The sequence below is a fragment of the Antechinus flavipes genome, chromosome 4, assembly GCF_016432865.1.
Source record: "Antechinus flavipes isolate AdamAnt ecotype Samford, QLD, Australia chromosome 4, AdamAnt_v2, whole genome shotgun sequence".
Lineage (NCBI taxonomy): Eukaryota > Metazoa > Chordata > Mammalia > Dasyuromorphia > Dasyuridae > Antechinus > Antechinus flavipes.
In genome coordinates, this window is record NC_067401.1 from 411,042,677 (window position 1) to 411,059,954 (window position 17,278).

Consider the following 17,278-nt stretch of genomic DNA (forward strand, 5'->3'; position numbering starts at 1 on the left):
TGATGGGGCAATTCAGAAGCTACTAAATGAAAAATGAGAACTCTGTAGGGTCTACGAACAGGATAGTTCACCCATCTCTAAAAAAGTCAGCATTTAACTCCATCAAAAGTAAAATATTAAACAAAACTTTTGTGAGATGCAGCATTTTTGTCTTAGTAAAAAGGCAGATGAAATTCAGTTTTATGCGATAGTAACAATCCATAGCATTCTCATAATGCCTTTCAAGCTATTTATGAGCAAAAGACATTTGGTACATATCAATTACTCAGTGCTGATGGAGCGATATTGATCAGTGGCAAGGACATGATCCTGGAGAGATGGACCAAACACTTCCATAGTGTTCTCAACAGACCATCTTTAACCAATGATGAAACCACTGGCTATTTACCTCAGATTGAATTCAATCCCTTTTAAACAAAACTTCCAACTGAAAAAGAGGTATTGAATGCCATTAGGTTTCTTTAGTGGAGCAAAGTGTCTGGTGTTGATTCCATTCCAGCAGAGATTTGCAAGACAGGAGGTCCACTGCTCTACAAAAGCTGGCTGAAATCTTCCATGTTATATTTCCCAGGAGATCAAGGGTGCTTCTATTGTCCATCTTTATAAAGGAAAAGGAAGTCAGTTGTCCTGTGATAATGATGGGGAACTTTCTCTTAATCAGTGCTGGCAAAATTCTTGCCAGAATCCTCCTTAACAGACTGAAAAGACATTTTCCTTCATTTAAAAAATGTTTGATTCCCTGAGAGTCAGTGAAGTCAGAAAGAACCAAAGAATGGTCATCATGGTGTTTCCTGCCCAACAACTCCAGGAGAAATACCAGGAGCAGAACAGAGGTCTGTACACAATGTTCATTGATCTAGCCAAGGTCTTTGATATGGTTAGTAGTTAGAACTTGTGAAAGACTGTGGCAAAAATTTGTTGCTCAGAAAAGTTCTTCAGTATTGTATACAGTTTCTTGCTTAAATGAGCTTTCCAAAGGACAGGGGACATGAAAGAAAGTAGGGGCCCCATTTGTGGCGCCCTATTAATTTTGTAGTTAATAAAGTGAAAGAAAACTCTTCTGATCTTTTGATTGGAAAATATAGAGCCAAAACTGGAATATCATGTTGCCTTCTCAGATTGTGATGAGATCAGAAAATCAGGTATGTACTCTCCAGTTGAAAATGAAAGCCAAAGTAAACCTGAGGAACATCTGACAGCAGGGCTTGAAACAGAGCAAAAAACTGTGGGAGGAAACCCAGGGTAACACACCTGGGAGCAATTTGCTCTGATCTGCTCTTTACTGAATGTTTATTTACTCATAACCGAGAGAGTCTTGGGGCAGTTTTTAAAAGCAATGAGGAACATTTCCCTTCTTCCTGATTGTGGAGGAAGGTGCCAAACTTTCCTCGTCTCTCCTGTGGCATGTCAAAGTCAGTTTCATCATCAAGCAGGGTACTGCTCTTTGCCAAAAGCAGCTGGCACCAGCTACAGTGTTCCAGGAGGGGAACATAAGTGTGTGCCTAGAGAGAACACTTGTTCCCTCCAAAGTGACAACATCCCTCGCTCACAGGAAGCCTAGTTATAGCTTAATGATGCTTTGGCAAACCTAGTTAAATATCTATATTAAGTAAAATGTCTAATAACCTTTAAAAGTGGGTTCTGTGGTTAGAACTGGTGCTCTGACCGATCACTTAGGATCATTGTTTCTTCTCTCCTTCACTAGACAAGACTACCATTTCTGGACATACAGTCATTATTATTCTACTTAAAGCCCTTCCAGAAATGGAAACTCAGTGGTCTCCCTTGACCTGCTGTTCCTTTTCAATTTAATATACATTTCTCAAATGCTTACTATTTCCTAAATCTGTGCTCCACTGAGCATTAATATTTTGTTCAGTTTTCAGTTGTACTTGATTCTTTGTTACCCCATTTAGTGTTTTCTTGGCAAAAATACTAGAGTGGTTTGTTATTTCCTTCTCTGGATCATTGTACAGATTAGGAAACTGAGGCAAACAGGGTAAAGTGACTTGCCCAAAGTCATGCATCTATTAAGTGTCTGAAGTCAGATTTGAACTCAGAAAGATGAATCTTCCTGATTTCCAGCCCATTAATCCATTCACTTGGCCATCTAGCTGCCTCTGCATATAAAAATAAATAAAACAAACAAGCAAATAAACAAAAAATAATTTAATAGCCTCTGCTTTCAAGAACCTCATATTTTCCTGAAGACATGGAATATTTATGCAAATAAGTCAAGTCAAGATAATTTGAGAAGGAAGAAAGCACTAACAGTTTTGAGGGTGAGAGATAAAAAATCAGGAAATCCTTCATGGAGAAAATGACTCCTGAATTGAACTTTTAAAAAAGACAAGTATTTCAGGCTTGAAAAGGGATGTAGATAGAACAGCTAATAGTCCATTTTGGCAAGAAATGTACAGAACATTAAGGGGAATCATTGGAAAACGTGTTTAAGCTCTAAGGGAAAGTGGAAACCATTTTGTTGGAAACCTCAGAAGCCATTTCTCCAGGAAGATAGATAATCCTACAGGGAAAAGAGCAAAAAAGTCACTGAGAACATTGGTTCTCTTCCTTGCAAGAACAGAATTAAGAATTCTAGTGCTTTTTGTTTTTGTCTGGAAGATAGAATCTAAGGGGAAAATAGTTTGTAAAAATCTTCAAAGATTTCATAGAATACGTGTGAATGGATTTATTCGTGAAATGATGGAATGCCTAGATTAGAGACATTCCTTGAAGAGAGGCAAGGTAGTCTAGGACAAAATAAGGAAATTTCACTTTGCTTAAAAGTAGTAAATAGTAGTAAAGATTTAGAATTTATTCCCTCTAAAATAAACTCCATGAAGGCTAAAAATATGAGCATCAAGGATCATTTAGATAATATATAAGTAACAGAATCAATGGGCAATTAGATGTTCAAATCTGGTCCCAGACATTTACTAGCTGTGTTACAGTTCTTTATATGTAAAATGTTTCCCAAGAAAATCTCAAATGGGGTCAGGAAAAGTCAGAATGACTGAAATGAACAACAACCACAATAAAATCATGGTATCCTAAAGATCATATAGTCCAACTCCTATCTGAGGTAGAAATCCTCTATACAATAAACAGGTTGTTGAGGAATGATAAAGGGAAGGAAAAAGGGTGGTAGAGAGGGAGAAAGGAAAGAAATAAGGAAAGAAGAAAAGAGGGAAAGGAAAGGGAAGGAAAAGAGGAGGGAGAGATGATGAAAGGAAGAAAGAAGTGAGGAAGAAAAAGCATTTAATAAAGTCTTACTTCGGACAAAGCACTATGCTAACAGCAATGAATACAAATAGAAAAGTTAGTCATTTGTTTTCTGATAGGAGAAGACACTAGTATAGCAATCAATAAGGTATGATTGAATGCTTGCTATGTACACCAGGAACAATGAGAAGTATAAAAGGCAGATAAATTTAATTATATTTGGCTGAATGGGTGTATGCTGCCATGTAAACTCTACATTTCACACACAATTATCCTTAGCCCTGTGTTTGCCAGTGACAATTGAACAACTACATAGGGCTAATGAATGGCAGCATGATGGGTTGAATAGAGATCCAGACTTGGAAGCAAGAACATATAACTTCAAATCTGTCCCCTGATATGGACACTTTTGTGACTGTGAAAAAATCTCAGTGCTCTAAGTAGCTGAATTACAGAAGAGTTTCTGATCTGCATTGGGCAAGGGAGTTTCTTTCTTTCTTTTTTTTTTTTTAAATAACTTTTTATTGACAGAACCCATGTGAGGGTAATTTTTTACAGCATTATCCCTTGCACTCACTTCTGTTCCGATTTTTCCCCTCCCTCCCTCCAGCCCTATCCCCCACATGGCAAGCAGTCCTTTACATGTTAAATAGGTTACAGTATATCCTAGAGACAATATATGTGTGCAGAACCAAACAGTTCTCTTGTTGCACAGGGAGAATTGGATTCAGAAGGTATAAATAACCCGGGAAGAAAAACAAAAATGCAAGCAGTTTATATTCATTTCCCAGTGTTCTTTCTTTGGGTGTAGCTGCTTCTGTCCATTATTGATCAGTTGGAACTGAGTTAGGTCTCTTTGTCAAAGAGATCCACTTCCATCAGAATACATCCTCAAAGTATATAGTGATCCTCAAGTATATAATGATCTCCTGGTTCTGCTCATTTCACTCAGCATCAGTTCATGTAAGTCTCTCCAAGCCTCTCTGTGTTCATCCTGCTGGTCATTCCTTACAGAACAATAATATTTTATAACATTCATATACCACAATTTACTCAACCATTCTCCAATTGATGGGCATCCTTTCATTTTCCAGCTTCTAGCCGCTACAAACAGGGCTGCTACAAACATTTTGGCACATACAGGTCCCTTTCCCTTCTTTAGTATCTCTTTGGGGTATAAGCCCAGTAGTAGCACTGCTGGATCAAAGGGTATGCACAGTTTGATAACTTTTTGAGCATAGTTCCAAATTGCTCTCCAGAATGGCTGGATGTGTTCACAATTCCACCAACAATGTATCAGTGCCCCAGTTTTCCCACATCCCCTCCAACATTCCACATTATCTTTTCCTGTCCTTCTAGCCAATCTGACAGGTATGTAGTAGTATTTCAGAGTTGTCTTAATATGCATTTCTCTGATTAATAATGATTTGGAGTATATTTTCATATGGCTAAAAATAGTTTTAATTTCTTCGTCTGAGAATTGTCTGTTCATATTCTTTGACCATTTATCAATTGGAGAATGGCTTGATTTCTTATAAATTAGAGTCAATTCTCTATATATTTTGGAAATGAGGCCTTTATCAGAACTTTTGGTTGTAAAAATGTTTTCCCAGTTTATTGTTTCCCTTCTAATCTTGTCTGTATTAGTTTTGTTTGTACAAAAACTTTTCAATTTGATGTAATCAAAATTTTCTATTTTGTGGTCAATAGTGATCTCTAGTTCTTCTTTTGCCATAAATTCCTTCCTCTTCCACAGGTCTGAGAGGTAAACTATCCTATGCTCTTCCAATTTATTTATAATCTCATTCTTTATGCCTAGGTCATGAACCCATTTTGACCTTATCCTGGTGTACGGTGTTAAGTGTGGGTCAATACCTAGTTTCTGCCGTACTAATTTCCAATTTTCCCAGCAATTTTTGACAAATAATGCATTCTTATCCCCAAAACTTGGGTCTTTGGGTTTGTCAAACACCAGATTGTTAAAGTTATTGGCTGTTTTGTCCTTTGAACCTAACCTATTCCATTGATCAACTAGTCTATTTCTTAGCCAATACCAAATGGTTTTAGTAACTGTTGCTTTATAATATAATTTGAGATCTGGTACAGCTAGGCCACCTTCATTTTATTTTTTTTTTCATTAATTCCCTGGGCAAGGGAGTTTCTACACTAAGGGTTCCTCCTTATGCTGATGAAATTCCTGGACAAAAAAGATCTTTAAGGCTTACATGTGGGATTTTGAACAAATAAAGAGTACCTGGGATCTTTTTCATCAAACGCTAGGGAAATTTATGAACTCTCCACCATTTGGGAACTGACTTAAAAAATTCTTTGTTCCTTATTCCCCTGAGGTTTTAGCCTTGTGTCAAGGAGATGGGTGCAAGGGATGAGTTTTTATTATAATGATTCAGAGATATGTTTGTTTTGTTATTTTGTTTGTTTGGTTTTTGACAAGACCAATACAGAAATTTGTTTTGCTTCACTATACATATTTGTAACAAAAGTTTTGTTTTTCTTTTCTACTCAGTTGGAGACAGTTTGGCTGGGAGAGTAGATTTTTTTTAATTGACTATATGTGTGTGTGTGTGTATGTATACACAATATATATACACATATATATATACACAATATTTTAAAAAGGAACTCAGTCTCTGATTTTGAGTAACAGGTGGTTATGGAAGCTTAATATAATATAATATTAATTAATATAATATAGTATTGCATATAATATTATATACAACAAGAAATTTATTCAGACTTCAAAGGACATAGTACTTACTCCCACTTCTCCATCACCCCTGTTGTGCATCCTGGCCTTGGTGTATGGGACTTAACTTCATATAATCTCATGCATGTGTGTGGTTATCAGACTGAAATTTCATTCCCCACTCTCCTCTTCATTCCAGTTACATTGGTCGGAAGAGAATGCAAGTACAAGAACCAGAGAAGGCTGTACCCAATGTCATGAATCTAGTTGAGGCTGATTACTCCTACTGGACTTTGGGCTATGTCATCTCCTTAGAAGGGGCTCAGAAGTTGGTTGGAGCTGATCCCTTTGGAAAAATGTTGCCAGTGGATGAGTTTCTGCCAGTTATGTACAACAAACATCCTGTGTGAGTCCTGTTATGATACCTTGTTTGCCAGTATTTACATCTTTCCTTCAAGAAAATGGCTGCTCAACCTCCTAGAGCAACACTTCTTTTTTTCCCCAAGTATTTCAGGATGATTTTTAGTTGTATTTTTCATATGATGACTCAAGGAGGTAGGAATAAGTATCTTTTTTTTTTGAAAGATGCAAACGGCAGAAGGGAAATAAAAAGGTGTGTCTGGATTAGCATCAATAGAGCAACTTGGGGGCAAGCCTAGGATAAGGACTTGTACTCATTAGTCCCAGTAATATTACAGAATGATGGAAGCAGGTGACACTATGTGGAAAGATCATTTGGTCTATGCTATTTGAACTCAAGAAACACAACCTGCCATGCTAATACATATCATACTATAAATTATTATTTATTAAATAAGATAAAACATGAATAATATATTATATAGTATGATATTATTTATCATAGAAGGTATTTCAAATCTTCAGGAGCTTAAAACCACAGTAAGACTTTTGAGACAATCTATATAATGAAACATTATCATGTAATATTACACATAACAAGTTATATATAATCAGAATTTATATATAATAAAGGTGAATAGCATATTAGATATGTATTATTAATTATACAGAGAATAAATTATATATACTGCTATATAAATAATATATAATATTACATAATATATGAAGCTATGTAATAAATCATAATTGTAGTATGACTTACACACAAATTAGTACTATATTTGACAGATGAGTTCTCTAGAATATTTAAGTACCTAATTATAAGAAGATTCTCCAAGCTCTCTTTCAGAAACTCACAATCTCTCTTTTATTTTTTATATTATAATTTACTGTCATTTCTTCTTTGGGCCCAGTGAAAATAGATGGAGATGTCGTCATCTTCTATACAATATTTAGAGTTTAAGTTTCTGATCCTCATTGTGAAAGCTAAGCTCACAAATCTTCGGTCCACTTCTGTGCTCTCAGGTGAAGTTCTGAGAGCTCTGATTTATGGTCCAGAAAGTTTGAGGTGAGACATTTCCTTCTGTGAAGGCTCATTTTTGTATTAACGGATTATTTCCGATCAGAACAGAAACATATTAGCTTTTTTTTTTTTTTTTTTGCTGCTAAATCTTTGAAACATTTTAATAAATGATTTTGTAATGTTCCTGCAGTATGGGTTTTGATAAAGGGCACAATTTCTTTTTCCCTTCAAGCTATCCATTTCCAAAGCACCCACTGCTCTCACACCCCAAGATACATGTCACCACAAGTCCTGTTGCCTTTACTGACACCTTTTCTTTCCTTTTTAGAACCAAATATATGGAGTACTATGAACCTAGGGATCTGAAAGCTTTCTCAGCTGAACCCTTACTCATCTATCCCACCCATTATACGGGGCAGCCCGGTTACCTGAGTGACACAGAGACATCCACCATCTGGGACAATGAAACTGTGTCCACCGACTGGGATCGGAAGCACTCTTGGAAGTCTCGGAAGCAGGAGCAAATCCACAGCAACGCCCAGAACACAGATGCTTTACCCCCTACCACTTCCCTAGACACAGCGCCCTCGAGGGATGAGTTATGATGGATCTCATGGTTCTATCTCCAACTGGACCTGCCTGTTGCTTTTTGTTTGTCTTTAGAGATAATCCTTCAGTTTCCTTTTGTATTTCATTGTCACTCTCAGAAGATCAACTTGATTGATTCGTCTGATGGAAAATAGTAAATTATTAGAAAAGAAAAGCAATGAAAATAATTTAAGTAGAAGGCTCTAGGAAGATGGAAAGATAGGCTTCTTTTGAAAAAAAAATTAAGATATCTTTCAGTTTGGTTTGGTCAGATGCTTTGATTCATCACCTTTGTGAAATGGCTGCTCACAGGAAGGGCAGAATCTGTAGCTGAGTGATCCAGACTACTATGGGCTAATCACCAGGCTATCAGGAGACCCCCGAACATTGTTGAGACAAAACCAATAATTGGTCCAGTAGTTTTGTGGTTATGGGGGAGCATCACCATTGCCAAAAACTACGTAAAAGTCAACCTTTTTTTAGCTGAATTATCTCTTAAATGTTTTAGTGAGACTTAATTATGGTAATCCTGTTCTACCTTCTTTTGGAAAACAAAAGGTACTTTTGCAGAGTGATTTTTTTTTTCTTTTGTATGATTTGACTCTAAATTCTCATATATCATCTTTGTGAGAGTGAAGTACACTAGCATTTTGGTCTTCTCGATAGACCAATTCAATAGAATTAGCGTTTTATGCCTTCTGTTATTGGCTTGGCATTTGACCATCATGACATTCCCAAACCTCTATTTTAGTGACTGTTACCAATAACTATCCCAAGTCCCACAACATCATCTGAATGTTTTCTGAGTTTACATCAGTTATTTTAGGGGTATTTTTTTTTAAAGCTCTGCTTTTTGCATGTTCCCTAGGATTACTGCACTTAGAATACTCCATTTACATCGATACATTTAAAAGAAGGAATTATGATGATTCCTGCTCAGAAGTTTCATGGGCAGTATTGCAACATTTCCATTCTCTCCTCTACCCTCTGTATCACAAAAGAAGCTTTAGATATGAAATTTTGTTAGACATTATCTGGAAAGAGACAGTGATGAAGATAAAGGTGAAAGAGAGAGAGAGACAGACAGGTGGAAACAGAAACAGAAAAAGAAAAAGAAGAGGGAGGGAAGGAGAGAAGGAAAGAAACAGGGAAAGAGGGAGAAAGAGAAGAGAGAAGAAAGAAAAGAGTGAAAAGCAGGAGAAAGGAATAAGAAAGAAGAGACAAAGAGAGAGAAAAAGGAGAGGGAGGAAAAAGGAGACAGGAAAAGAGGGAGACAGAAAAGAGAAGGGAAGAAGGGTAGAGAAAAGAATTTCCAAGCCAAGAAAGGTATTATTTGTGGATAATTCATTATATTTTAAATATTCCTTTTAAAAAGTATATGATAGCTTAGGGGGTGCTTAGGTTTTGACTTTGTCATTTTAAGTAAAGAATGTAGATTTATCTTCTGTGACATTTGGTACCCATCACTCCTCAAATTCTCAACATGGCTCTCCCTGAGGGACCTGCTGTTTTGGGGAATTCTAGCCATCAGAAAAGCATACAACAAGTTTGTCTTTTGATTCATTCCAAATTATCATGTATCATCTCTGTTCAGTCAAAATGCACTCCTTGGAAGTGTGGGGAATAAAAGCCCCTTCCAGACACACACAACTAGAGACACTGAGTTGGTTTCATAAACTTCTGGGAAATCCCATGCCACATAAGTGAAATCTCCACTAAGACCATTTCCTCCTCTTTTCTCTTACTGACCTTATAAGAGAAATAAGAAGATAAAAAGCAATTGATCGCTGAGGTTTTTATCAGTTCAACATTCCATACCTCTGTAAACTATTGGTATAAGCTTAAATTCTGGGTCCAGGGTCACCTCCTCCCCCACCCCACCCCCAAAAAAAAGTGCCTTCTGAAATATTTTCCTTGTAGCATGGACCTGGCTTTCTTGTTTTTCCCTGCCCTCCAGGTACTGTTTGGACAATGCCTGCCAACATTTTGCATTTAACCTTAGGGGAAGGGAGTGGTCTTTTAGCAACTCAGGCTGTAGAAAATATGGTGTCCACCAAGCTTAATGTTTCTCAGTAGAATGGCAACCACAGGACAAAAGGACAATTTACCTTTCATTGTGTTTTAGAGTAAGGTCAGGTTTGTCCTTGCTTGGATAAGTATTAATATTTCTTCATTGGAGAAGGAACCAAATGCTAGCAATGAAATAAAATCAGAAGTCAAGAAATTCTATTGGATTCCCAATTACCCTACTCAGACTTAGCTGTGTAGTTGTAATTTCTCTCTTTTCTAAGAAAATGAAATAACATGGGAATTGGAGGGAGGAGTTTTAATTGATTTCCTAAGACAGTTTAATATTTGGATATTTTATACTTTATGTGTGTATGTAAATTGAAGTGGATGTCTGTAGGGTGAGTGATTTGGGTGCATGGAGTTATAGAATGGGTGGAAGTAAATGGAGTGATTATTCTGTGTTTTTTGGTTTGCTTCAAGTATGAAGCAAGCAATACTTGTGTCTATTAATATTCCCTGTCAGCCGGTCTGATAGTGTTGTAAATTTACGTTTTTGGCAAGACATTGACCTTAAGTTCTAGATTTTTAGAGTAGAACTGTTCTACTGTGAATCAGCCTTTTTTTTTTTTTTTCTGTCTGCCTTGGCTTCCTCACAAAGGATAAAAAGAACCTTGTGAACAACAGCAGTGACTTCAGGGATGGAGAAGGGGGACTGCAGATCTCCAAAATGGATCCTCTCAACAATCCCTCAACCACCATATCAAGCTCTGCTCGCCATCCTTCCTACCTCCATCCTAACCTTAGGCTCACATTCAATTTAATATTTGAATATTAATTTAAAAGTGACATCTTGAACAGCAGAAGATGAGGCCCATGGTCTCCAGTTGCTGTTTCCACACTCCCAACCTCAGAAGAGCAGATATAATCTGGATACACCTTATTGTTTCTAAGGACTTCTGTTATACAGGGACCTTCACCATCTGCACTGCTATTGTTTCTTAAAAATGCCCAATGCTCAAAAGGACAGAACAAACACCTTCCTGTCTACCCTCTACAATGTTCCCATTTTCTTAGACAGTGTTCATACAGGACTGCCGTTGGAATATTGAGGAATATGGATGCTTAATAATGTCTTCACACTATGTGTTGTAGAGTAGTATGTGCCTTGAAATGGGTATGTCACTGTTGGTGAGGGTTGGGGGCAAAAAATCATATTTATTCACTTTCCTGGAGCTTTTTTTTAAAATAAACTAAACAAATGTAGGCTAAAAATATGGCATTGTTCATTGATTCTTCAAACCATATTGATCAGAAGTCAAGTCTACCAGGATTTCTTTCCAGAAGCAATTTGGAGAATAAAGTAGATTTGATACCAAACACAAATAATGCCATTAGCAGTATCAAGTGCTTTTCTGTTCATCATTGCTGTGTGTTCTCACCATTCCTGAAAAATCTTAACACTGAAATCCATGTAAGGTTGGAGTAAGATTGGATTAGTGTTAGTGAGGAATCATTATCCATCATAGACACATAAAAAGGGTCACAAGAATGCAGAAAAGCCCTCTATATAATAGATAAAGGTTATAAGTTTTGCACCATAAATCAAAATAACTTGATAGCAGAAAACAATTTATTCTTGCATAGTAAAAATATTTTTCTTGGGGGCAAAGAAAAGATAACTATTTGGGATATAATCACTCCTCGTGGCTGTTTTGATGTTTAATAGAGGTTTATAATAAAAGTGCTGATTTTTAAGAACTTAAATGGCTGGATAGGGAGGGTCTTTAAAACTCAGGGCTTTAGCAGACTCTCCCAATTAGCAATTATATGATGCAAATTCCTCTTCCCAAGTTTTAACTTTCTTATCTCCAAAGAAGAATATGAAGTAGGAAAGTATAGTGATACCCATTTTACAAAAAACAAAGATAGGGGTATAACAGTCATGGAAGATAGCATAGTAAATAAAAGTAACAGAAACTAACAAATAAAATAAATAAACTTAGACCTGAAAGCAAGATGATGAGAGAACTGGAAATTATGTTCTATGTTCATTGGTTGAAAGAAATAAAGAAGAGAAGACTTGGAGGGATGTGTTAGAAATTTTGCAAATATTTGAAGGGCTATTATGTGGAAGAAGGATTAGGATTAATTGGCTCCAGAATACAAAAGTGGCGCAAATGCATAGAAAGAAAAAGAACACAGATTTTGCCTCAATACCAAAAAAAAAAAAAAAAAAGTCTTAAACATTACAGCCATGGAGAGTGGCGGGAGCTGCCTTGTTAAGTGGGGAAGATTTTGAGTGAGTTTATCCTCATTGGAATACTTCAGGTAGGAGCTGGAAGTTTTCTAGAGCTGATTCCTGCTCAGGCATAGATTGGGCTCTCAAGGCTCTCTCAACTTTATGAAAATAAAATAAAGAATTAGAATGAGATTATTCAGATAATAACAAAATTGCAATTTGCGTAGATGCAAGTCTAAAAATATTTGTTGAATTTGTCAGATGGGAAAAATGCTCATAGAATGGGGAGTTGGTACCTTGGAAATAATTAAAATGATGAACTTCTTCATCTTAGACTGACAAAATCTTGTGTTTTCATATTATTCTAGGGAGACAATTGTCCCCAAGGAACTGTTGATTTAGGAGTTATGAGGCAGACATTCTTATTTGTACTGCTGTTTTAATCATTAGATGGTGGTCAGATCTTCATCAGAGCATTCATTACACACAACTGGAGCCACGATGTAAATGAAAAGTCGAGAATTCTGACTGCATATACAGGGAAAGCTATGAAAATGATTAACAAGTTTAAAAAATAAGAAAAGCTAAGGTAAAAATAAGAGTGTCCAGGTATATTACTTCTAAAATGAGTTCTCATTTAATGATTCTTCATCTCCAATTAAAAACATAATCATTATAATCTTCCTCCTCATCATCCTCCTCACATACCAATATGTATATGTTAAAGTTTGTGTAGTGTTTCCTAGACATTATCTCACTTGGTCCTCCCAAGACAATGTGAAATAGCTGCTATTATTATGCTCATTTTACAGAAAAGGAAGTTAAAGTTTAAGTGACTTGTTCAGAATCACTCAAGCACCATGTGTCTGAGACAAGATTCCTACTCATAGGAGTTTAAACACCACTTGAATAAGGTATCAGGTAGAACTAGCCCAAACAAAGACAAAATGGTAAACAGAAATGAAGACTATTTTCTTAGACAGAATGGCTGGTTTTCAGTGTATTTAAACATAAGATAACTCTAGAAGAATTCAGCTGTTTAGACACAGGAAAGGGCCAGATGAGCTTTCAACTTTTTTCTTATGTTGTCTGAAGAGTGCACTGAACTGATCCTTGGCTTTCAAGCTTACATTTTATCCAAGATCTTCATTGGATTAGGTCGCACAGAGAATAAAGTATACCTATAAATATTTATGGATCATTCGTACTGTAATCTTTTCCTACAATTCCAGATGTGCTACTTAATAGCACAAAACTATGCTCTTTATTCTATTAAAAAATGAAAAAAGGTAAAGAATCCTCCTCCTAGAGGATCATATTTTTTCCTCACACTGGGTGGATTTTCATCTTCCCAAGATCATTATTTTCACTTGGCTTCAAGAATGAAGGCTTCCATATAGCATCACTGTCTGTGCATTTACCTCTGCCTTCCCCATGATGTCATTATCAGTTGGCAAACCTTCCCACAGTGAGAGAAAACAGCTCGTTTATAGGGATGGAGCAGAAACATTGCCTTGGATTTGCTTCTGTTTTCCAGGGTGTGAAGATTGAAACAGATTTGGTTGCTATGAAGAACTTGATTTTTAGGAGAGTGGATTAAGGAAGATTTTTTTTTTCATTCTGATCTTGCTTCCTGCAAGGAAGATTAGAAAATGAGCCATAATAAAATGCTGGCTCCCCTAAAATGAATTATGAATTTGAGGAAGAGACATTCCAGACAGGGCACTGGAGGGTTCAAATGTAAATGAGAAATCATAAGCATTTTAAAGTCTACTAGGAACCAGTAAAGCAGCAGGAAAAAAAGAGGATTTTGTGCTATGATAAATGGTGAGTATCCTGGTTAGGTAATTCAGAGTAATTCCACTGGGGCTGGAACAGATAATGAAAAATGATGCCTTTGGGGTCAGAATGGAAGGGACTTTCAAGAAAGACCAAAAGAACTCCTAAAGAGAGAATAGAATTCGTACTGAGCAAAGGAACTGGGGAACAGATTGTGGAAAAGAGTATATAAGATCCACGATGGGAAATTAGAGAGCTATAGTCAAGGAGGAAGTCTTCTAGTCTAACCTCCAAGAAAGAAGCTGAAGAGAGAAATTTCAGACTAATAAAAAAGAGTAGAGCATATCATTACCCAACCCCCACCCACCCCCACCCCCACCCCCCCAAAAAGAGAGAGAGAGAGAGAGAGAGAGAGAGAGAGAGAGAGAGAGAGAGAGAGAGAGAGAGAGAGACATCAACAAAAGACTGGGTCAAAAGGGGATTAATATAGACAGCCTTCAGAAAAGACGATTTTCTGTTCTTTTTAATTTGAACTGTCAGCGGCAGTAATTAAAGCACTGCAAAATAAAGTGACAGAATAGCAAAGAAATCTAACTTAAGGCTCTTGTATGTTTGGTCCTAAAGAGTACTCTCACAATTTCTGTATGTGTACATCTCTGCAACTACATTGTAAACTCTTTGAGGGCAGGGACTGGTTAAATTGGTATTTCCCTACCCAGAAGCAGGAGGATATAGTAAATAGAAGTTTGGAGTGAGCCCTGAGTTTGAATGTTGCCTCCAGGCTCTTTCTTATTAACTAGGTGACTGAGCTGAGAAACAGCTTCTCCAAGCTTTAATTTTCTCATCTGTAAAATGGGGAGGTAATAAGTCTTTCCCTTACAGAATTGTTATGATGATCAAATGAGATTATAAAAGAACTAAGCAAGCTTTGAGCACGTTATATACTTGTGTATGTAGGTCCCAGCACACATATGCATATAATCATATACATATATCCACACACATACATTTACTTGTATATATTCCCTATCTGTGATCTGCTCATGGCTATGAGGAAATCTCAGGAAGGAAACTTCTGCCAAAGTACATCAGTACACATCCTGGTGCTCCCCAGAACATTAAAAGATTAAGTACTGTATCCAACATCACAGTCAAGACTTTGAATCCAAGTCTTCCCGACTTCAAGACTAGCTCTCTGTTTGGTATCCCAAACTTCTTAAGTCATATTAGTACTGTAAGTCAAGAAATCTGCATTTATTTTTACACTATGATATAGAAAACTATTAGTTTATCAGCAAAGAAATGTCATGGTCAGGTCTATGCATTAGGAAGATGATTTTTGGCAGCTCTAACCAGGGTGTTCTAGAGAGCGAAGATGCTAGAAATCAAAAGATGAATTAGGGGATTCTAGACAGGACTATAAGCAAGGTTGATATAGTAGGAGTGGACAAACTGAATGGATTCAAGTCCCTACGAATCAGAGAGCCCTCTGGACTTGCCCCTGTACGTGCTGTCCAATGTTGGATGAATGCTTGATACCGTCTGGATTATTTTAAATGTCTGTAGTTGGAAAAGGAAAATGTTATCAGTCAGCACTGATTTGCTATTCCCATGCTGTGTGTATAATCAGTCCTTTTTAGACAACTGATACAGAATGAGTTTGCTGGTGGGGTGCAGAGAAGGAAAGGGAGGAGAAAGAATCTGATTTCTTCCAATTCTATTAGTCATCCTTTCCCCAAAGGCACAAACAGGCCTGGGTTATCCCAGAATACTTTTCAGCATTTCTCTAAAATGCTATCTTTCAAAGTTTTTCATCTAGGCTGTTTGGTTGCTCAGTATAAGAACTCTGATGACACAGTTTGATCAGGACAAGAACTTCTCATTTTGGGGAAGCATTCTATCCAGATGTTCATTTTTTTTAAACTAAAGTCATTACAAATCCCTTTCTCCCTTTCTCCCCACTTCATCCTTTCATCTCTTTTTCTTCTCTCTTACTCGCCTTTGTCCCTCCATCTCTTCTTATGTTTCTCTCCCCTTTATGCCTCCATCTCTCTTCCATTCTTCTCCTCCTTTCTCTATCCCCACTCTCTGCCTCCCTTCATCCCTCCATCTCTGTCTCTGCCTTCCTTACTCCCTCCATCTCTCATCTCCCTTCTATCTCTCTCCCCTTTCATCCCTCTTCTCTCTTCCTTTTTCCTCTCTCCCCTCACTACCTCCCTTCATCCCTCCATCGCTCTCTCTGTCTCTCTCCCTTCATCTTTCCATTGCTGTCTCTGTCTCTCTACTCCATCAGGTGATATGTACCACCAGCCAGTGTCATCTTTCTGTTTTCACCAGCAGCATGGATCTCACCCGGCACAGCCAATAGCTGCCAGCCCAGTCTGATCAGACTACACTTTTGAAAGCATGACTGTTAAAGCAAGCAGTGCTGACTAGCCCACCAATGGATCAGAAATAGGTCTCTGTGGAATAGCTGGGGAGCTGGAGGGTGGGCACATAGAGGGAGAGGGAGAGGCCAGCAGGGGTCTATTGACTTGGTCCAGACAATTCCTATCAATATGCTGAAATCCTTGGGTTCTGGGAGTTGAAACTCTGTATGCAATAATAGTTTGAAATTCCTCACCATCTGCTTTTCTCATCCCAGGCTTGATCTATTGGCACCCTCGCTGGTTAGTGCTTACATAAGAATTTGGAACTTTAAACTGAAACTATTTCTTTTGAATAGGCAGTGATAGAAAAAGAAAAATTACCTCAGCAAAGTTTATAGTGGATAACTCACATTTGTATAGCATGAAAATGCACAAACCACCACTTCACTACTTGCTGTTGTGTGCAGAATGCTATGCTAGAGCACTGAGAGATATAAAGTTTAATATGAGGTCCTTATCTGCTAGAATGCAGTATAGAAGGAAGGAAAAAATACCAACAGACATAAGTAAAACATAGGATAAGAGGGAATGAAACTTTCACGGGAAGTCTTGGAGAGAGATTCAATGGTAGGGGAATAAGAAGATGCTTCAATCCAGGTAATATGTTCTTTGCAGAAGAAGGAACTCATCAAATAAAGAAAGGGAGGACGGAGTGTATTCCAGGGACAGAGAATACACCATCTAAGTAAAAGGATGGAGCCGTGAGAACACGACGTGTTTGAGAGAGGCAGAAAGTTGACAAGAAAGTCTCAAGCGTAATTCACACGGATGGAAGCAATAAGTCTTCTCTCAACAAGCATTTAGGAAACGTCACAAGGCAAATAGATGCAGTGTTGCCGCACTGAAAGATGAAGTGTCGGAGACCTCATATCAGTGAGCTTGCAGAGCCACCAAAGGGTCACAGTGCACGTCTTATTCCTTGG

General features: G+C 37.4%; 1 protein-coding gene across 1 annotated transcript in view; it reads left to right on the plus strand.

The window, feature by feature from the left end:
- COLGALT2 (collagen beta(1-O)galactosyltransferase 2) overlaps positions 1-11,294 on the plus strand; it is a 137,182-nt gene extending 125,888 nt beyond the window's left edge. Inside the window, exons 11-12 of the mRNA XM_051998794.1 lie at positions 6,126-6,332; positions 7,639-11,294. Of these exons, the coding sequence (XP_051854754.1) occupies positions 6,126-6,332; positions 7,639-7,915 (484 nt within the window). The 3' untranslated portion in view covers positions 7,916-11,294. The remainder of the gene's footprint in view (positions 1-6,125; positions 6,333-7,638) is intronic.
- Positions 11,295-17,278: the final 5,984 nt, after the last annotated feature.